General features: G+C 39.6%; 1 protein-coding gene across 4 annotated transcripts in view; it reads left to right on the forward strand.

Annotated features, from left to right (window-relative positions):
- The window catches only part of GRK3 (G protein-coupled receptor kinase 3), a 136,131-nt gene that overhangs the window by 66,749 nt on the left and 46,151 nt on the right, over positions 1-23,231 (forward strand). Inside the window, exons 1-6 of one of the 4 annotated variants that reach the window (XM_008163667.4) lie at positions 8,809-8,882; positions 15,270-15,497; positions 18,271-18,372; positions 19,136-19,210; positions 21,722-21,783; positions 22,938-22,989. In XM_008163667.4, coding sequence (XP_008161889.1) covers positions 18,346-18,372; positions 19,136-19,210; positions 21,722-21,783; positions 22,938-22,989 — 216 coding nt within the window. In that variant the 5' untranslated portion in view covers positions 8,809-8,882; positions 15,270-15,497; positions 18,271-18,345. Of the gene's footprint in view, positions 1-8,808; positions 8,883-13,060; positions 13,169-15,269; positions 15,498-18,270; positions 18,373-19,135; positions 19,211-21,721; positions 21,784-22,937; positions 22,990-23,231 lie in introns of those variants that run through there. The other 3 variants (XM_065568879.1, XM_065568881.1, XM_065568880.1) reach the window with 3 other exon arrangements.

A 23,231-nucleotide genomic window follows, 5' to 3' on the forward strand; every position in this document is an offset into this window, starting at 1 on the left:
TCTGATGTCAGATTTGTGACCATTTATTCTTTTGTGTAGAGACTGTCCGGTTTGGCCAATGTACATGGCAGAGGGGCATTGCTGGCACATGATGGCATATATCACATTGGTAGATGTGCAGGTGAACGAGCCCTGGATGGCATGGCTGATGTGATTCAGTCGTATGATGGTGTCACTTGAATAGATATGCAGACAGAGTTGGTATCGGGTTTTGTTGCAAAGATAGGTTCCTGGGTTAGTGTTTTTGTTGTGTAGTGTGTGGTTTGCTTCAGGTTGGGGGGTTGTCTCTAAGCGAGGACTGGTCTGTCTCCCAAGATCTGAGGGATCATCTTTCAGGATAGGTTGTAGATCTTTGATGATGCGCTGGAAAGGTTTCAGTTGGGGGCTGAAGGTGGCGGCTAGTGGCGTTCTGTTATTTTCTTTGTTGGGTCTGTCCTGTAGTAGGTGATTTCTGGGTACTCTTCTGGCTCTGTCAGTCTGTTTTTTCACTTCAGCAGGTGGGTATTGTAGTTTTAAGAATGCTTGATAGAGATCTTGTAGGTGTTTGTCTCTGTCTGAGGGATTGGAGCAAATGCGGTTGTATCTTAGAGCTTGGCTGTAGACAATGGATCGTGTGGTTTGTTCTGGATGGAAGCTGGAGGCATGTAGGTAAGTATAGTGGTCAGTAGGTTTCCGGTATAGGGTGGTGTTTATGTGACCATCGCTTATTAGCACAGTAGTGTCCAGGAAATGGACCGCTTGTGTGGATTGGTCTAGGCTGAGGTTGATGGTGGGATGGAAATTGTTGAAATCATGGTGGAATTCCTCAAGGGCTTCTTTTCCATGAGTCCAGATGATGAAGATATCATCAATGTGGCGCAAGTAGAGTAGGGGCATTAGGGGACGAGAGCTGAGCAAGCGTTGTTCTAAGTCAGCCATAAAAATGTTGGCATACTGTGGGGCCATGCGGGTACCCATAGCAGTGCCGCTGACTTGAAGGTATATATTGTCCCCAAATGTGAAATAGTGTGGGTGAGAACAAAGTCACAAAGTTCAGCCACCAGGTTTGCCATGACATTATCAGGGATACTGTCTTTTCCTGATAGCTTGTAGTCCATCTTTATGTGGAATATTGGTGTAGAGGGCTTCTACATCCATAGTGGCCAGGATGATGTTTTCTGGAAGATCACCGATGGATTGTAGTTTCCTCAGAAAGTCAGTGGTGTCTCAAAGATACCTGGGAGTGCTGGTAGCATAGGGCCTGAGGAGAGAGTCCACATAGCCAGACAATCCTGCTGTTAAGTACCAATGCCTGAGATGATGGGGTGTCCAGAATTTCCAGGTTTATGGATCTTGGGTAGCAAATAGAATACCCATGGTCAGGGTTCTAGGCATGAGTCTGTACAGATCTGTTCCTGTGCTTTTTCAGGGAGTTTCTTGAGCAGATGGTGTAGTTTCTTTTGGTAATCCTCAGTGGGATCAGAGGATAATGGCCTATAGAAGGTGGAGTTAGAGAGCTGCCTAGCAGCCTCTTGTTCATATTCCAACTTATTCATGATGACGACAGCACCTCCTTTGTCGGCCTTTTTGATTATGTCAGAATTGTTCCTGAGGCTGTTGATGGTGTTGTGTTCAGCACGGCTGAGGTTATGGGGCAAGTGATGGTGCTTTTCCACAATTTAAGCCCGAGCACGTCAACAGAAGCAATCTATGTAGAAGTCCAGACTGTTGTTTTGACCTTCAGGAGGAGTCCACGCAGAATCCTTCTTTTTGTAGTGCTGGTAGGAAGGATTCTGTGGGTTAGTATGTTGTTCAGAGGTGTGTTGGAAATATTCTTTGAGTCGGAGACGTCGAAAGTAGGATTCTAGGTCACCGCAGAACTGTATCATGTTTGTGGGCCTTGAGGGATAAAAGGAGAGGCCCCGAGATAGAACAGACTCCTCTGCCGGCTAAGAGTATAGCTGGAAAGATTAACGATATTGTTGGGTGGGTTAAGGGAAGTACTGTTGTTGTTCCTTGTGGCATGTAGCAGTTTAGATAGTTTAGTGTCCTTTTTCTTTTGTAGAGAAGCAAAGTTTGTGTTGTTAATGGCTTGTCTAGTTTTTGTAAAGTCTATCCATGAAACATAGTTATCTACTGTAGCATCCCACACTGGGGTTTGCTCCATTACCTGTGATATATGACAGTCTAATAATTATTTTGTGTTCATTGTTTTGGGTTTTTTTGGTTTTCAAAACTATTTGCTAGTGTCCATTCAGATTGGAATGTGAAACTCTCACTGATGTTAAAAGGAGGTAGGTATTTATCTATGGGAGAATAGATCCTCCTCAGTTCTGCTGCTGTAGATTGATAATAGCAGCCTTAACTTTGCACATTACAAATCAAGCTTTTCTTTTTCTGCTTGACACATCCTCAGGAGCCGTCTTCCTCCTGCTCTCTCTCTCTCTCCTGTCTTTTTCTCGTGGGCGTAAAGTGACAATCTGAATACATTAACAGCATTGCAGTTTAGTTTCAGAGGTCAGGTTAAACTTCAGTCATGTTTCAGCAGCATTGTTAATTAAATCACTCCTTGGTTCTCAGTTTTTCTTCTGGCATTACATTTGTATGTGGTTTTGTTTCTACTGAAGTCAGTAGCAACCCCTCCCTTTGATTTCAGTGTGATTAAGATTGGGCTCTGCATCATGTAAAAGGAGTAAATAAAGGAGATGTGTTAGTTTTGGATTTGTGGCCTTATTTTAGCTAACTGACACACAACTTTGAGACTCAAAGCAGTGAAGTTGACTGTAATTCTCTGGTTTCATTCCCCATAAATAATCACATGATGATCAAATTGGCTTTCTGTTAGCCTCGACCAGTATCCACCCAGTGAAACTCGGTGAGATTCCTGATGTTATCGCTTTGGTCTTCATTTTTCACTTTTCAAAGTATTACTTCGAATGTTTACAATTTTCAAAAGCCCTTAATAACCTGGACGTCTGTTCCATTTTCAAAAGTGACTTAGATACTTAGGCGTATCATTGCCTCTCATTGAAACGTAGGCTCTTAAGTCACTGGGAAATGGGCTGTAGGGTCCTAAGTTGTATTTTTGAAAATTTAAGAATAATGTAGATAACTGGTAAACTCAGAGGAACTAAACTAGGGGCAACACTGTTTTCTACTTCAGTCTCTTACGTAGATTAAGTTCTGTTCTTTCCCAAGAGAGTTAACTCATCGTATTTTAATTTAGTGCTGACTCACCCAGTTTTAAATGTGCGTGTTTTTTCTATTTCTATGTTAATTTCTACTGGAGCTTGATCCTGGGCTTCTGGAGAATTTTCTAATAGAAAATAATTTTTTGCGTTTCGTGTAATAACGTGTGAACTGCGTTATAAATCTGTGGCTCCTTTGTCTTTTCTTTAAAGCAAGCTGTTGATTGTATTTCATTGACCTGTTTTTATATGAGATAGTTTTGTTTGCTATCTTGGATTTGCTGGGTGAAAAAAACCTCACTAAACCCAACTTGATCCCCTTCTAAACGCTTATGGTTATAAATGGAAAAACCTTAGTCCACTGAATAATGTGGAAAGATTTTGTCTTTTTACTGTCGCTAATAAAAATGGTGGTAATCCACAATAAACTGTTCTTTCTATGTTCTTGTCCTTTTGTTAGTTTATATATTTACACTTTCTTGCTCATGTTCTTTTTGTAAAACAAACAAACAAAACCAACAACCTCCCCCCTCTCCCCTCCCCTCAAACTGCTTACATCAGCTAAATGCGTCTGAAAGAAGGTCATAAAAAGAGGGTGAAAAAGAGAGAGTGCAGATATTTTGTACAGACCCATGAAAGAGGATGCACCAACTATTCCAAATGTTCTATGGTTCTTTCAAGCCAATCAGCTCAAAGCAGTAAGGGATTGGGGGCTCTCTAATCCAGCCAAACATGTTTTTTTTTTTTAATTGAACAAGAAAATTGTGGCAGTGAAGATATCATTAGGCCAGGGGTTGGCAACGTTTGGCATGCGGCCCACCAGGGTAAGCACCCTGGCGGGCCGGGCCAGTTTATTTACCTGCTGACGTGGCAGGTTCGGCTGATTGTGGCCCCCACTCGCCGCAGTTCACCGTCCCGGGCCAATGGGGGCAGCGAGAAGTGGCACGGGCGAAGGAAGTGCTGTCCGCGGCTTCCCACCGCCCCCATTGGCCCGGGACGACGAACCACGGCCAGTGGGGGCCGCGATCGGTCGAACCTGCCGCGTCAGCAGGTAAATAAACTGTCCCGGCCCACTAGGGTGCTTACCCTGGCGAGCCACGTGCCAAACGTTGCCGACCCCTGAACTAGGCTATCATAGAATTATAAAAAATTATGCCTTCCAGAAGTGTATACACATCCTAACACTGCTCTACGGCTGTGGGATAGAACTTGAGAAAAATTAAGTTCTTTTCCCTTGCCAGTGACTCCCATTGCAACCAATCTAAATCTTAACCCAAATTGCAAACCAGAGAGCTTTAAAGACTGGGAAAGCCATGACATACAAATGGCTAGCCAGCTATTCAGCAAAGAAACTTTTCTAACTTATTTAGAGATCAAAACTACTTTTAACTGTCCACTCTTCCATGGTACCAGTACTTTCAAGTCAGTCATTATGTTCCTCAACTTTCTGGAAAAGCTGCTTTATACAGAAAGCTAACTTTAGTAGAAGTGATTGGAGGGTGTGGCCAATCCACAAGCCAGGAATTGGTGTGGTGACTCTCAGGGCAGGTGTGTCAACTTCACAGGAAGAACAGCAGCTCAGTCTGCTCAACATCACTCCAGGGTTGGAACTCTCTCTTGCCTGACAGTGGCAAGAGACCCCCGCCCCCAGGCCTTAGCCTGCTCCAGCCTTGCTCTTGGTCCAACCCTGTTCCTCGTCTTGCTCTTGGTCCTGCTCCTGCCTTGTTCCTTGCTCTCTCTTCAGACTTGCTCCAACTCCCCTCTGGACTCCTGATTCTGGCTGTAACACAATAAAAGAAATTTCGTTAAGATACTGTTTCAATGGTATCTTATGCCATTCAAGTTAAAATATAGATAGATTGAATGGGAATACATTTTTGAGAAATTGTGCTGAAAGAGGAGATTTTATGCATCTATGGTAGATATGTCCAGGTCATTAAAGACTACTGGGATGAAATTCAAAACCAATTCTCACAGATTATTGGATATTTATTACCAAATGATTCTTTGGTAACCTTCCTGGGGCTTCCTAGAAGAAATGGTCACACAAAAGAAAATGAAGAATTAATCCCTCATCTGCTAGTAGCTGCTAGGCTACTGAAAGCTTCTCATTGGAAAAAATGGTCTGGCTCTAGAGAAATGGTTAAAAAATATGGGAGGTGTTTGTTATGAAAAAAATTAATGCACCAGTAATATACCAAGCAAGATAGAGGACAAATAAATACTTAGCTATTTGGTTACCATTTATTCAGTAGTCAAAGTACATTCATCTGCAAAAAAAAAAAAAAAAAAAACCACACCTGTCCAGGTTTTTTTTTAATAGTAACATTTGCTAGTCATGCCTGGTTTGTTAAATATGGGTAATCAGAGATTTCACTCAATTTAATTAAACCACTAGAAACAATATGGCCTGGGGAGTGTAAAGATGCTTACTCTGTAACTTGGTAACATCTGTTAAATAGGGCGAGCCAATGATTATATTACTGTATGATGTTTTTCTAATCAAAAGCTCACTGTAATAATTATTGTATTTCCTCTCATATTTACATGCATCGGATTTGTAAACCTCTTAAAACTTCCTAAATAAAGCCACAATTTAAAAATAAAATAAAAACAAACAAACAATGGGGGGTAAAAGATGCACCATGTTAACAACATTAAAAACAACCATCACCAACAAAAAACAACCTCATGCTGTGTCACGCTGTCTGGAGTGGCTCACAACTCTGAGTGCCAATCTCAGGTCAGACTCTCGGGAAACAGGGCAGATGCTCCCCAACTGGTGGGATATTCTATAATTAGATTTCACCAAGTCAGTAACAAGTATTAGCCTTACCATGGAGTCAGGGACAGTCCCCTTAGGCTCTCCAGCCAATCTTACCACCCAGACAAACTGGACTTTGTGATGAATGCTCCTGTATTAGTAGGAAGATTGCCAGCAGATCGAGGGAAGTGATTATTCCCCTCTGTTCGGCACTGCTGAGGCCATATCTAGAGTACCGCATTGAGTTTTGGGCCTCCCGCTACAGAAAGGATGTGGACAAATTGGAGAGAGTCCAGCGGAGGGCAATGAAAATGATTAGGGGGCTGGGGCACATGACTTATGAGGAGAGGCTGAGGGACCTGAGATTATTTAGTCTGCAGAAGAGAAGAATGAGGGGGCATTTGATAGCAGCCTTCATCTACCTGAAGTGGGGTTCCAAAGAGGATGGAGCTCGGCTGTTCTCTGCGGTGGCAGATGACAGAACAAGGAGCAATGGTCTCAAGTTGCAGTGTGGGAGGTCTAGGTTGGATATTAGTAAACACTATTTCACTAGGAGGGTGGTGAAGCACTGGAATGGGTTACCTAGGGAGGTGCTGGAATCTCCATCCTTAGAGGTTTTTAAGGCCCAGCTTGACAAAGCCCTGACTGAGATGATTTAGTTGGTGTTGGTCCTGCTTTGAGCAGGGGATTGGACTAGATGACCTGTTGAGATCTCGTCCAACCTTAATATTCTATGATTCTATGATTTTATGAAAGGTTATTAGGTCACTCCTGGCCCGCAAAGGGCCAATCACTTACCTCAAGTCAATGGATGCTCTTGTTCTCACGCCAAAAACAATGCTGGTAGCCATGGATGCTGACTTCTGCTGGCGCCGGTGGGTACTTGACCCCTCCCCTGGCCCCGCCCTGACTCCCCCCCAACTCCGCCCCTGCCTCTTCCCCGCCTCCTCCCCGGAGCATGCTGCATTCCCACTCCTTCCCCCTCCCACAGCTTGTTATGCCGCAAAACAGCTGTTTTGCAGCGGCAAGCCCTGGGAGGAGAAGTGGGTACGCAGCGCGCTCAGGGGAGGAGGTGGAGGCAGAGGTGAGATAAGGTGAGCTGGGGTGGGGCGGGGCAGGGAGCTTGGCTGCCGGTGAGTGCAGAGCAATTTTCCCCCATGGATGCTCCAGCCCCGGAGCACCCACGGAGTCAGCGCCTATGCTGGTAGCCAGTTCTTTAGTAAAGTAACTAAAGATGTATTAGGTAAGAAAATAAATTAAAGTTATTGAGAAGTTAAAGCAGGTAAAATATATTAACAGTTGAGTCCAAGTTTGTAAGTCCAAACTGGTAGTAGAGATGTAGTAATCTGCTAGTTTTCCATAAGTCTCTCAGGGTTACCTAGAATGGCTCTAGGGATCTCTGTCCAGTTTCTCAGTATTCCTCCCTGATAGAATCCATCAGTCTAGAGATACAGAATCATTCTCTTAAATCAGCAGTTATACAGATCCTGTCACAGAAGACAAGCTGATAGGTGCCTTTGCCCACATGGGTGCTTCTTTTGATGAAGTATGCATCTTGAGTCTTTGACCTCAGCTTCCCGCATCAATGACCACTTGCTTTGAAATTAGCATTTGTTTGTTAAAGTCCTCAAGCCCTTATTTAGCATTCACAAGATTTCTTAGATGAGTAATTTAGTTAGTGATATACATTATGCAATTGTCTGCCATGACATTACTATAGAAATAGATAAATGAGAGCAATACAGGTAACATGCATTGGTTTTCAGGAAGTTTACACATCAAGTAAACTAAACACAAACCTCTGATATAGGGTTAATTAAGTACAGGATATAGATAGATGAAAACAATACAATCAACATCTCTATTGATTTTTATTAGCATACGAGTGAATTAGTTTGAACCCAAACTAACGCTCAATACTACTTTGATATTCACAAACAAGTGAATTGACCTATTGCTTTGATCTGAGCTGGTCTGTCAGCGTCACAGCCTATTCAGCTGTACCTTAGTGTTTCGTGACCACATCTGTCATTGGTTATGATTTCAGTGAGCACTTACTAAGTGCAAGTAAGGAAAAAGATATTGGTTGTTGAAGTGAGCTGAAAGCATGTACATTAACAGCTCCTAGAGTCTTGCAGATAACCATAACAGTTAGCTCTGGCAAGAGAGATCCATGTTAAACTGAGCAAAAAGATAGTTCAGGATAGCAAATATCAGCTCAGACATACGTAAAAACAATATGTTTATTGAACACTGTTTGTGAAAAAACACTGCTCAACATCCCATCTTGGAAATCAAGGAATAGATTGCAGTAGTCATGTTTTCAAGTTTTACAAATGTCTTTGAAAATAATTTAATGTTATTATGTTGTTTATAAAATGTATTTGAAATATTGGGTAAAAAAGATCTAAGTATTAGTCGGTTAGAAAAGTGGTCCTGGTATTTTTATTACTATAAAATGTGGTTTGAATTGTTTAAAACAGGAAAATATATCTATAATTTCCCTCCTCATTTGTGGAAAACTCAGAGATGGATATTATTCAAGGTTTCTGAAAAAAATTCACCTTTGGTCAGAGACCAGGCATGAAAAATTTCGGTGCACAATGTGAACTTTTTATACAGTTATGAGCAAATGAAAGAGGATTATGTTTATTGCAATCCAGGGGAAATAAGTTAATAGCAATACTTATATATTACTATACATTTTCAAAATGCTGTACAGACATTAAATAATTGTAATTTATATACTTTGGCCATTAACAATACTTATAGAGGCACAAAAAAATTTCAAAAGAAGATTGGTTACTATACATCCTGCCTGGAAGTGACCATGTTAATTCATGTTTTCCTCTCTAAAGTATTTTTTATTTGTTTTAGGATTTTTGCTTTTTAAAGATTATTGTATGAATGAAATTGATGAAGGTGTCCCTCAGCTGAAATTTTATGAAGAGGTAAGAAACCTTTTATCTTCTATTGGTGTTCTATGTCATATGCTTAATTACTGGCTTGCCAGGACCAGGTGTATTTGTGTTTGGGGGGTGGGGCTTGGTAGGAAGAGCATATGGGTTGCACTGGTGGGGGGTATAATGGAGGAAAAGGGTGGGTATATTATGATATGCATTGTTCTCATACATTTCAGTTTCCTTAAGTAGATTAATGATTCATAAGAAATGGAGATAAGTAACCTTTAGATCTTACAACAGTGCTAGCTTTTTAAACATATATAAGAGGCTTTTTAAAATAAAATGTTAGAACAAGTTAATTTAATTGGCTTTTTGTACAGTTTTCAAATCATATATGCTTGTAAGGTGATTACGATGATGTCTGTGGTATCACATTGATAATGATCACACATTTAAACAGTACAAAATGGAATGCTGAAAGGAAAAATGATTTTGCTGGCTTATGTTCCAGCTGTGCTGTTATTTGGTATATCTGCACATATTGAGACTCAGTCTTTTTATTAAGCTTCTTGTGTGTCTGTAACAGTGGATTAATAGAACACTTAAAGAAGTGCAGTTGTAATAGATACCTTTGCTTGAAGACATGTTGAGTTTATTTGGTCTCTGGTTTCCTGATGCCACTGGGGTGTGCAAGCTTTTGACTGATGAAAATGATAATGTAAGAAAAAAATACATTGACTGAAACGGAACCATATTGGCATTTATCAGATCCATGCACCCAAAGAAGGTTTCAAAAATACCAATAGGCTGATGGCAGGGCGGGGGGGGGGGGGGGGGGGAAATCATGATTTATGACTGGAATAGTGTAGGTATATGAATGCCTTTTCCCCTGAAGTTACTGTATGTACTATACTGAAGCTAACTGTTTCCAACTATTTCTGGATGCTGTGACTCATGCTAAAGCCGAAACCGAAAGCAAGCTGCAGGCTGGACTGTTAGGATTGTTAGGCCTCTAGGGTTTTTTTATTCTTTACAAATTGATTCAAAAAATTTTTTTTAAAAAAGAGCAACCTTTAGTGTACTTCTTTTAAAGTTGCATTTAGGGGCTATATTCTTCCTTCAGATGTGCACATGCAATCTCCATTGACCTTACCGAATTGCATATCTTGCACGTCACTAAGTTGCATCAAGTTGCATACCTAATTGTATATCTTATTATTTAGTATTTATTTAACAGTAGACTCAGGGGCACCAATCAGGACCTGACCTCATTGTGCCAGCTGTTATCTGTGTATATACATATGAAGACTGACGCAGTCCCTACATTTTAATACGTTTATAATCTAAGAAGCCAAGTGGTGCATAAAGATTTATAGAGAGATGTATACAATTTTGATATACATTTACAGGATTTTTGTTATTATAAAAATGCGAAGTAAGAGTAAGCTATCTGCATATACCTCTTAATCTAGCCATCAGTAATTGGTTGAGATCTAGAGGACGGGCTGATATGGAATATTCTGAAAATCACCATTTCTCATCAAGAAACTTCACCTGGATTAGTCAAGGTGGATATGTAACATTGCTATAGAATGAGGACTCTGTTCTTCTTCTTTTTTTTTTTTTAAACTTGAATTTTATTATATTTTCCTGCAAAATTTAATCAGTAACTTAGAAATCAGAAAATAAAAAGACAAGGAAGTTAAAATTAAGACTGTCTGAGTTCAGACCCATTCAGCGAAGAGTTGGCTGAAAAATGTGGACTTGCACAGTTCTCAGAAGCTAAGAAATGTGGGCTCTGACAAGCTTGCTATTCATAGATTCTAAGGCCAGAAGGGACCATTGTGATCATCTAGTCTGACCTCCTGTATAACATAGGCCAGAGAACTTCCAAAAATAATTCTTGGCACAGATCTTTTAGAAAAACAGCCAATCTTGATTTTAAAAATTGTCGATGATGGAGAATCCACCAAGACCCTCAGTAAATTGTTCCAATAAGTAATTATAATAATAATAAATGGAGATATCCCATCTCCTAGAACTGGAAGGGACCTTGAAAGGTCATTGAGTCCAGCCCCCTGCCTTCACTAGCAGGACCAAGTACTGATTTTGCCCCAGATCCCCAAGTGGCCCCCTCAAGGATTGAACTCACAACCCCGGGTTTAGCAGGCCAATGCTCAAACCACTGAGCTATCTCTCCCCCCCCCCTTACTCTCACCTTATTTCCAGTTTGAATTTGTCTAATTTTAACTACCAGCCATTGGATCATATTATACCTTCCCCTACTAGATTGAAGAGCCTATTATTAAATATTTGTTCCCCACGTCGGTACTTACAGACTGTAATCAAGTCACCCCTTAACACTTCTTTGTTAAGTTAAATAGATTGAGCTCCTTGACTTTATCACTATAAGGCATGTTTTCTACTATTTTAAACATTCTTTTGGCTCTTCTCTGGACCCTGTCCAATTTATTAACATCCTTCTTGAATTGGGGGCACCAGAACGGAACGCAGCATTCCAGCAGCGGTCGCGGCAGTGCCAATTGCAGAGATAAAATAACCTCACTACTCCTACTCGAGATTCCTCTATTTATGCATCTCACAATCGCATTAGGTCTTTTGGCCACATTGTCACGCTGTGGGATCAAGTTCTACCATTAGGAATTCTGTCTCTAGTCTTCAGAAACGCACATTTAGAGACTGTCAGCAAAAACACTTCAGTTTATATCCATTGTCATAATGGTGTACATAGAGAGAAAAATAATATCTAAGATAGTCAAGTCCCAAATAATATAGGTCTTTATACATGCAGATTAAAGCCAACACCTTGAAATGCACTTGGAAGAGAATTGAGAGCCAGTGTATTGGAAGGAGCATAGGTGCAGTGAGTGCATGTCATCTCGCTCTACCAGTTATTTGGACCACTGGATTCTACACAAACTGAAGCTTCCTAGTAGTTTTAAAGAGTAGTCTTGAGGAGAATACATGGTGTTGAATCAGTCTAGCGGTGACAATTGCATAATGGATTATGCAACATTGAAAGGTAATTAACTGCAGATGAGATATAAATTACCACAGTTTTGCAGTGCATGGAAATTCAAGATCAGCTGGGGGCACTGTGTACAGAATTTTAAGAACTGTGGCGAAAATGGTTGCTGCATCTTCACGGTCTGGAGCATTCTGTGTGGCAGAATAAAAAAGTCTTTTCAATTGCAACTGGAGCTGAGCTAAGAGCTTGACTCAAGAATGAAGTGTGACTGCTTGTAGCGTGCTGCATTAACGTGATTGATTTTTGGTTTTGTAGTTGTTCTGATCCAATTATAAAATCATTATAGTCAATTTAAAAGGCATTTGAATTTGGAGTCATAAAACAGGGTCCAAATGTACCCCCAAGATTGCCAACCAACTTGACATGGAGTGAGACACCAACAGAGAAAGCAATCACATCTATACAAGGCCGGCTCTGGCTTTCTGACCGCCCCAAGAAAAAAAAAACAAAAAATGCGGCGGCCAGAACAGCAAAGCCAAAAACAATCCCTGCGGCGCGGCCGGAGCCAGATGCAGGGGGACTCTCTGCTCTGCAGATGTGCCCTGGCTAGCGGGGGGAGGGGGAGAGAGCGGGGGGCCGAGAGAGAAGGGGGGCGGCCAGGGCTTCAGTGGGGCGCTGCCACGTGGCCCCTCCCACCGTGCCCCCTACTGGGAGGGCTCCGCACCACTCCAGTCGGCTGGGAGGGAGGACGTGGGCTGCCCTGCTGGGCTTGCTGCAGGGCGCTCCCGTCCTCCACGCCGCTGCCCCCTACAGGGCGGCCGGAGCAGAACAACAACAACAAAAAGTGGCCGTGCCGCCCTAGGATTGGGCGGAATGCTGCTTCCTACAAGCTGCCGCCCCAAGCATCAGCTTGCTCGGCTGGTGCCTGGAGCCAGCCCTTCATCTACAATCAATTTCTGTAAATAATATTCTGTGCCAACCCACATTAACTCTGTCTTGTCTAGACTGTTTTTCAGCCAGTATGTTTTTGCTTCTCCGTTGCGTGATTTAGACAGGGACACGGATTAGCAAACTGCACCATCTGCACTTGTGAAAAAGCTGATGTAAAGTTGAGTTTTATCCATGTATTGTTCACACTGCAGCACCAAATGCTTCAAACTTCCTTGGCAGCCTCTTACATGCAGAACCGAAGGGGCAACAAAGTATAATCCTCTAGGACTTTGCATAAGAAGGACCTTAGAGTGATGAATAATTACGTACTATCACCTTCTGAGACTTCTTATAAAGGAACAAACAGAACTATTGCAGAACAATCCCATCAATTCGTGACAGATCCTGCAGATGGGTAAGCAGCACCTCATGAGTAATGTTATCAAAGACTGCTGATAGATTTAATACGGTCAGCTGTTTTCTGTTGCCAGAAGGAGATAGTTGACTAAGGATACTAATAAAGCCTTTGTACCAAAACCAGACATAAAGTTAGAGTACTAGGAATCTGGTATATCAGAAGAATCCAGATGAAGCTGGTATTGTCCTTCCATGACTGCCTCAAAAGAGAACTTTCAAAATAGGATAATAACTAGCAAAGTCATTAATCATAGAATAATAAAATATCAGGGTTGGAAGAGACCTCAGGAGGTATCTAGTCCAACCCCCTGCTCAAAGCAGGACCAATCCCCAACTAAATCATCCCAGCCAGAGCTTTGTCAAGTTAATGTTAAATGATTGCTTCTTCCTAAGCTGCTGTTGGTCTAAAGATAAATCCTTAGAACTCCAAAATTGCTAATTTGAGTTAAGAAATGTTATGCATTGTAAAGAGGAATACTGAATACATTTTTCTATCATTTCCATTTGTGTATACATTTAAGAATTACTGTAGTATCTAACCAAGAAAGCAGTTTGTATAGATACTATTTAGAAACATGAGTTATTGCATGTCATTTATTTATCTTTGAAACAATTTGAAGTTGCACTTTAAGGGTTAGAAAAACATGGCCTAAAAATATTTTAAAAGTCTTGTTACATATTTTTAGAAAAGTACCCTTTAGATATTTAAAAAAGAGACTTGCTGTATTTCCTACAGTAAAGTATTGTGTTTGAAAGCTTTGAAATGTTTATATATTTGATTTACTTACCACATTTTTCAGGTAGAATAATTTGAATAAGTTGTTACATAAAAATTATCCTTCGATGTAAAAAGGCTCCATGCTGAAGGGATCTCATATGTTATTGCAATGTGAGTCACGATCGTGCATTTATCTGGATGAGTGATTCATCCAGATCTGTCAAAAATCATTTTTTTAGATGCTCAGTAACTTAAGCATTCTAATTTCAGCATTTGAAAAGATATATTGTCAGAAAGAATTTCTGAAGGTGAGCTGTGGTATTTCAGTCTGCCAGAGGACTATCATATATGAATCACTAGTATCACCATATTTATGGGACAGTACAGTAACTTATGAGGGAGCTCTTACTACTATATATCAGTTATCAGATAAACCATAATAGTTTGTGAGCTCTGCCCACCATCATGTTCCTTTTGGCTCTATGTAGAAGTGTTCTATTAAATAAACCTGTAAAATTAGCTGAATTTGTATGCCATACATGATCTGATATTAGTAAGTGTCTTATTATATCATCTTGCTTGCCTGCAATAGAGTCAGGGTATTCTTGATGACACATTCTCATTTCCCTAGATGGGAAGAAAGGAGGTAGTTGGCCCAGGACTGTTGAATTGGTTTACCATTTGTGACTCAGTGTGTGGTGTTTATTCTTAGACAGTTGCTGCAGAGAGGCTAATGTTGGCCAGTAATAAGAGTTGACAATGTTTGTGCTACACTTTCCCAATCCTTCAAGATTCTGATTCAACCTTAGAACATGTTATAAAGCTCTAAAGTAGGGTGACCAGACAGCAAGTGTGAAAAATCGGGACAGGGTGTGGGGGGTAATAGGAGCCTATATAAGAAAAAGACCCAAAAATCGGGACTGTCCCCATAAAATCGGGACATCTGGTCACCCTACTCTAAAGTGGTTATAAAATGTTATCATGCACAGGTTTAGGAGGAAAGCTCTTCAGAGCTCCCATCACAAGAACATATTCTTCACTCTGACAAGGATTTATTCCAACAAGCTATTTGAATTTTATCCCCTTGAAGAGTGTGTGTTGTTTAATCTATAGAGTGCAACAAATTCTACTTGAATTTTGCAAGGCTTCTGTGAAGAGCATGGGACTTATCTGTATTAATTATTATTGTTATATTTCTATATCTGTGTATCTAGCTTTAGTGATTGCTTTGTGGGCTAAAAGATAAGTAAAGGGTAAATCCTACAGGAAATCCCAAACAATTTGTAGATGGAATTCAATTGCTTGGTGCTCAAAACAACAATCCCAGGAATGCACCATTTAAAGTTATCCTCCAGAGAAATGCATAAACCAGTTTGGTCAGTTTCAGGGGCCCTACTCAAAATCCCAGGACATCTTCAAGCAGGAACTCTGAACAAAGGGACTTTGGAATGAATAAAAAGAAAACCTGTGACTTGAGAGATACAGAATGGAACATCAGACTGTCTGAGAGGCAGCAGTTGCTGGGGCAACCTGTCTCACCCAGCCCAATGCTTGGCGGGCCTGGGTTAAGTGGAACCTTCTTAAACTCGCAAGGGAAGTCTAGGCTTAGGTAAGACTCTGTGTTTAGGCTTTTCTTATTTTTAACCCTGTACTCTAATTGCTATGGGTCTTTGGATTAATAGTATGTTTGTGTCACTTTAATCAGTCACAAGCTCCAAATACAGTTAGACCTGTGTCATTATAACAGTTGGTAAAAATGGGGACTGTAGCCAGAGACCCATTTTAAGCATGAGATGAATTGTGAAATTCCACCCTGAGAAAAAGATAGTTACTTGCAGGGGTGCACTTGAGAGGGACTGCAAAGGGGTCTAAATTGCTACTTGCCCTGTAACCATGACAGCTTCAAAAAGAAAAATGTGTTCTGAAATGGCGGCAAAACATACCTTTTTATGTCCTTCAATTTTAAATCTCCTGAACTACTTGCTTTCTCTTAAATCTGGATTACCTTTTCCACTTGTTAAAGTGGTGATCATGGATCCTTGTTTTTTCCCCCACCTGTATGAAAGCTTTTTCCAGAGTCTGGTCCATGTGTTCTCTCCAAGTGGAGACTCACCCACACCAGCCTGTCCAACGTTAGTCTCAATGACAGATGTGTGACTGGGCACTACATCATCTGTGCAGCCTTTACTTTGTAGGTCTGGAAGTACAGGAAGCCATAGTGCTCTGTTCCTTCTTAAAGAGGCTTTGAAAAGGGCCAGATTGAGTCTCAGCCCTGGAGTGCTTTGAGTTCCTTGATTCACAAGCTGATGGATGGATCCAGTGCAAATCAGCATACTCAATGCTTCATTTGTATCCTGGTTCTTCACAGAATGAAGTGGAGGAGGTTCAGTAGATCAAAACTAAAGCCGTCCTTCGGGGATATTAAACTATCTCTTTCTTTTCCTTCTTTTCCATGCCCTAGTAGAGTCTTGCCAGTAATCCTCCCACTGAAAGATTTGCATTGATAAACTCTTCTTCAGAACAGAATGGATGTGAGGTCTTTCGGGGTTGGCCTCGCTGTCATGAGATAAAGTCTGAGGTTCATCCTAACAGAACCTATATCTTGTGCCTCCTCCCTGGTTTTCTTACTGCTTTGGTAGAGCTAAACCTATTTGTAAGTCTCCGTGGTTATTTGTTGCTCTCCCTTATCCTTATATAGTATCTCTTCTGTGAGAGTGCTCAAGTGGATGTTCCCAAATTTGTTATGACCTATTCTGTTCCTATATCACAGAATGAGCATTATGACTCTATCTGCCATGTCTAAAGCAGTTTTTGGACCTTGCTGAGGCAATAATCTCATCTCTTTATGCAGCACTAATGCGCTAATAAATTGGTTAGTCTCTAAGGTGCCACAAGTACTCCTGTTCTTAATGCTGCTTACTCACTAAACAAAAGTTGTAGAAATTGCAGCGAATTTGTAAACCAGTCATTCTTATATTTTTATATTTTCTTACAGTATTCTCAAATATCTTAACCTAAATTCTGTTGTTCTAACTACAGATTTAATGTGGTTAAATTTCCATTGCAACTGTTGGTGTAGTGGTCTATAGTAAACAAGATCAAAATCAAGATCCTTCTGTGAAGGGGCCACTGGAAATTCCTGAAATAGGTCATTTTTCCCAGCAGATATCAATAATACAGTATCTCCTCTTAAGAGAAGGTCAGTGCAGTAGCCTCTTCGTCATACAAAGTTGTTTTCCACTCTCAGTATTTAAAAAAGCTTATGTAGACACAGCAGAAGTCTTTTTTCCATGGTAACTGATTAGAAATTCATATAACTGATTCAGCTCAGCCCATTGAGAGGCCTGGATGCTGCCCCAAACCCCAGTCTGCTAACAAACACTAGGAAATCACAACTGTTTCAAAAATAGCACAGTAGTTCTAGTCTGTAAAAATGGGATTGCAAGGACTGTAAAATAGGATTACAGTTATACTACAGTCATAACAGGGAGTGCACTTGTTATCCATATTAAACCAGTTGAACCCCTAATGTGTTTTATCCAGTTCTCTCCGTACTTGCACTCAGGACTCTGGCATACAATTAAAAGTTAATTTTCTTTAGAGTTACAGCCGAGCTATGTATGAACTCTGACATGTCCAATATCACTATTTCTAGTTAGAGATCTTTATTAGACAAGATGATCTCATCACTTACAAACTCCATCTCTAGTCTCCTTTGTTTTGTGGCACTTCTTACTTATAGGTGGTGTGTGGATTTGAATGTATACAGTACATATAATATTAAAATGCTACTGCTAAGGCCTACAGCATAAACAACGTTGCTCATTTGGCTTCCAGGCTGCTGGTTCTACTTTATGCATATGCTCCAAATACATTTCAGAAAGTGGGGATCAGCATTCATCATTGTAGGAGAGCCCATGTTGGTGCTCTCACAGGGTGGAGAAGGACAAAGAAGGCCTCCTCAAAAAGGGTCAATCCGATACATACTCCTCTGCCTGTCCCACCCCAACCGCCAAGTCCATCAGTTCCATGATCATCTTCGCACAATTTACAGCCCAGCTAATGGTTTAGGAAGGAGTGTGCATATGTTTTTAATCCAGAACTTCTTAAATTTTCAAACAAAATTCTTCATGCCGCATTTTAAGCACCACAGTCTGCAATCAAATTGGTTACTCCAATCAAAAGTTACAGGGGGATAGCAAATCTCTTCTTGGATTGGAATCCAGAAGTAGAATTGCAACGAGCACCTCCACAAACCCTGTCCTGAGAAAGGGATGAAGGGAAATAAGGTTTCTACCACAGTGAAGAATCTTTCTTTCCTTAAACAGTGTAAAGGTTTAGAAATAGGTTCATTGGCTGATTCCTTTTCTTTCATATTACAGATAAAAGAATATGAAAAACTGGATTCTGAGGAGGAACGTCTTAGCAGAAGTCGGCAGATTTATGACACATACATAATGAAAGAGCTGCTGTCTTGCTCACATGTATGTATACTGAAGTTTCACTCTATAATTTTTATATTTAAATATTTCCTTTGACTTCAAATTCTTTAAAATGTTTAATAATGGAAGGATAGTGAGTAGATGAAAGTCTGACAGGGAATTACACAAAACACTGCTCAAGGTGTGACAATAGCAGTATCTATTACGATAGCAGTGTCTACTAACTCAGTTGTTACTCATTGTATAGCGTAGCCCTATTTGAAAGGGTGGATAATCTACAATAATGACATGATTTGAGCCAGAGAGAAATTTATCCTGTTATTTAAGACCTTGAATCTGCAAGTGCTTATGCCCGTGCTTCACTTTACACATAATTCTGTTGAAGTGAATGGGAACACTCGTGCCTTTGAAGGTAAGCATGTACACATGTGCAGGATTGGGATGTAAGTGTACATTTTTCTTAAGACTTGTGGGACTACAAAGAAGCAGTTGGTGGTTTCATGTGTTCTGTGTTCCTGGTGCCTTGCAATTACTTAATGGATGGTCTCCACCATGCATGGGATGGTCTGTGTGTTTTTTTTTTTTTTTTTTTAGCTTAGAAGTAGGGATTGTCATAACTTTCAAAGTGTTATGCAACAGGATGTTTAATGGACACTAAGTTACATTCATTTTGAAGTTTGTGTATTTTTCATATAAGCAACATTCCTTTTTAGTTGAAAACTGGTATTGTGACCTCAATAATTGAGAACTTACATATCTCTTTTCCAGCTATTTGTCTAAAATCTTACTTTTTATTTTTCCAAAGCCATTCTCAAAGAAAGCTGTAGATCATGTACAAACACACCTTGCCAAGAAACAAGTGCCACCAAGTCTTTTTCAGGTGAGATGAAAGCACTCAGAATGTCCAGGTTTTATTTAATTATTTGAATGTAAGCAAATTCAGGAAACCTCCTTTATGTACATATTATAATTACAGTTATGACAAGAATTTGATACTGTATGTCAGAAGTCGATGAAAACAAAATGATACAGGGAAAGATTTCTGTATATAATAATCAGATAATCTAATTTCATTGTCTTTTTAAAGATCATAAAAATCGTGGATTAGTCTTCTTTAGCCAGAGGAGTCTCTGAGTACATTTTTGAAAACAGATTACTAACTGTTCTATAACTTTACTGACTGAAGGGGTCTAATATTAACATTTTATTCTTGCTTTCCTCCAAAATCATATGGGAAACTTCTTAGAATGAACAATGATTACAGATAGCTCTTTTTTGGTGAGGTCAGTGGTTTTTATGCCTATGGTTGAGGAGTATTCCAGCAGACTAGCAGTGTTTGAAAGAAATCCTCATCCCTTGGGGGCTTGTGAGGAGAGAGTCACCTTGGGCAGTCAGAGTTTGGGCATGAGTCAGTCCATCTCCCCACCTGTGACTATTAATCAGCAAGGTGCTGAGAGCGCTGGTCCTAGTCCAGGAAAGCATTTAAGGAGGCTCTTGAGTGTAAGCATGTGAGTAGGGAATGGGAATACATAAGGGCATTAAAGTTAAGCATGTACTTAAGTGTTTTTCTGGTTTGGGGTCAGAGTGCTCAGCACCTTGCAGGACTTAGCCCTTAGTTTCTCTCACTGAGGGCTTCCTTAGATAACTGTGAAACTTTCATTCAAAATAGAAGAAATTCAAAGAAAAATATGTACCCAGTTTCCGTTAACCACTTGCTGGTGTTGCTTTTTCACACACTGTCCTAGAAATTCAGGTCACAGTCCACTTGGATCTATGCTTTCATATGCTGGTTCCAAGTGCATTCTAGGTAACCCGATTAGCAGAGTGTGAGGAATTTCACATAGACACTCTAAGTGAAAGTGGGTTATAGTTGCTTTGCCAACCACTGGTAAATTACATTTTTTAAATATAGTGTAGAATAAATCCCTTTTACATCAGGACCTTATGCTTCCTTTCAACATAAATCAGGTGGTGAAGTACAGAATTCAACGTAATGTTTCAGAAATATAAAAGCATAGCAATGCACATGCCTTTCTGTTTAGTGGATCCTTCCTTTTGCCTCTAGCTAACTTATATTATATAGCACCATATTTTTGAGGTCTGAGTACATGGCTGGAGTTAGCAATATTGCAGTTTCACATGGGGGTTTTAGGTGTTGGTGTCAACTTATAGTTCTTTCATTATTCTAAATACAGTGGAAAATTACATTCCGAAAAATGGCTACTTCTCCTCAGAAATTAGAGTACCTTTCTATAAAACACTATAAATGTTTTAGGATTTTAGAATTACAGGATTTCTATGTCCACAAATTTAGCACCAAAGTAAATAATGGATTTTGGTTTATTGGTTTAAAAAGTGCACCTTTTATATTTTTTACTTATTCAAACAAATTGAAGGTGAAATAAGTATTTCTATATTATTACAGTTCTAACACAACTGACCTAAGCAAGGAAATTCAAATTGAAGTTGTTAGTTCACATAATAAGACAAATTAAAGATGGAATTTTTGCTGTAATGTTGAATGTCCTTGCTTTTTGTTAATATGAACCTATGCGATGTGGCAGTGACTGCAGGTTTAAATTAATTTGCTGTACTTTTATAGTAATTGCATTTACTGTAGCATTTAAAGTACTGTTATATTAAACCTGCTTGATAGTCTTACTGTGTCAGTGGATTGTCTTTGATGTTAGAACCAGAGAGACTGACAAAGTGGTATCTATATTGCCTGATTTGGATCTCATGTAACCCTTGCTAATTGAGTTGGGATTTGAAATCATTGCACACTATGTCAAACCAAGTAACGGTGCTCCTCTTTCAAATATGCCACTTGTGAATTAAAGCTGTTGGTAGTAAGGTAGAGGAAATAAAGGAGAGGGAAGAGAGAAGCACTAATAAGGAAAGATTATCTTGGTGTTCCTGTGCTGGCTGGTCTTTGAGTTTCACAGCCTTCACCATAAATTCTAAATTGTTTTTTAATGTAAATAAATGAGAAGCAGTGTTTTCAGCCTGATAATTCTGGTGATTAATCCATAAAGTTTCAATGCTTATTTCCTGTTGTTGGCCCATGGGCAAAGACTGCAAAATTCTCTCCAATCCCTCCCAGGAAAATGCTAAGGCCGCTGATACAGAAAAGCACTTGAGCAAATGCTTATCTTCAGTGCAACTACACAGGTTCTTAAAGTCAAGGCCATGCTGAAGTTCTTTGCTGGATCAGGCCATAAGCCAAGAAAGTCACCACAAAATATTGCAGTTACTCTGCTCAACACAGTTGTTCTTGCCAGTGGGCGGTAAATGCTGGAGCCTAAACACGTAGTTTATTTTCACTGGACAATATTGCATGTTCAGGTTATCACACACCGAAAAGTTAAATACAATTTTTTATCTTTTTTAGCCATACATAGAAGAAATTTGTGATAGTCTCCGAGGAAAAATATTTCAAAAATTTATGGAAAGGTATGAATCTACATACGATATGAACTACTGTGTAATCTCCTGCAGTTAGACTGGTCCCTTGAGTATTATTGCAAAATAAGGCTAGAATTGTTTAGTTAATTAATAGTGTATTATCAGCAAGCTTTTCCAAAGAACTAGCCTTGATACATATATCATGTTAAGTATCAGGATATCCCAGTATTGTATGCAGTGTAGTTGTGACAGAACTTGTAAGGACGCTCAGATCACACAGTTAGTGGACCACTCCACTGCACCACGTAACAGTAATAATGGACTTCTTACAGTTTGATCTTTTAAAAGTCTGAAAGTCTCTAACTCCATTCATTTGGGTGATACTCCTACAAATAAACTACAGTATTATGGGGGTGAGCTATACAGCAATTCTAGTATGTAGCCCAAAAGGTTTACAACTAAACAGTAACTGTCCTGTAAGGAAATGTAAGGTGGCAAATCCGGTTAATTTTACAGATCTGAATAGTGCTATTGACCTTGATGAGACTACTGGTGGGAGTAAAGCGCACAGGATTTGACCCCAATCTACTGCTGACAAATGATAGATCCGATTATGTAGCCAAAATAATGTCCGCAAAAGATCAGTTTTTCCTACCCTGAAAATAAACATCTTATAACTGATATAGCAGCAGAAGACAATTATCTTGTAACAACTTTCAATAGTATTGACATCTTTATTTCAGGATAAAATAGGTTTACATTATTCCTTGGTGTATATTAAGGTTAATTAAAATTTGAAGTTACATTGCATACTTTCCAATTTAATTATCTTGCTTGTGATACAGTTGAAATATTTTTTTACATTTCCTGAAAATTGACCGTTAGAAACAGGGTCTAAAGGAAATTATGTAAATAAATATGGATGCATTCGTAACTGAAGAGAGAAAATAATCAGATATATTTTATAACTTGTTATTAAACAAAACATATTGAGAGTGAGTTGCTAAGAAACATGCTAAATTAAAATAAGCATAAAAGATGGCTAATCAATGAATTTTTTTAAATGGCAATTTTAATCTTCATAAATTATCTTGTGCTGAATTTAATTTTCAAAACTAGAGTACTTGGCATTTTTCACAATACTTTCTGTAATTCTGTTGGATAACCTTTTAACTTAACTTTTTAAACTTTTTTTTTAACAGTGACAAGTTTACTAGATTTTGTCAATGGAAAAACGTAGAACTAAATATTCATGTAAGTAATTACATTTATCTTGTCAAAAGTCGATGTAGGAAAGAAAATGTGTTAGATTTTAAAGAATACTTCTCCTTAAAAGGCCTTAGTAGGAAGAACAATGAGTATTATTCTGATATGCTGTTCTATTCTTAGATGTACATAACCTCCTAGCACCATTAATGATTCCTCCCTGGCTACTCTGTCTGCCTGTTGGGGGGAGGCATAGCTCAGTGGTTTGAGTATTGGCCTGCTAAACCCAG

The sequence above is a fragment of the Chrysemys picta genome, chromosome 15 (genome assembly GCF_011386835.1).
Source record: "Chrysemys picta bellii isolate R12L10 chromosome 15, ASM1138683v2, whole genome shotgun sequence".
NCBI lineage: Eukaryota > Metazoa > Chordata > Testudines > Emydidae > Chrysemys > Chrysemys picta.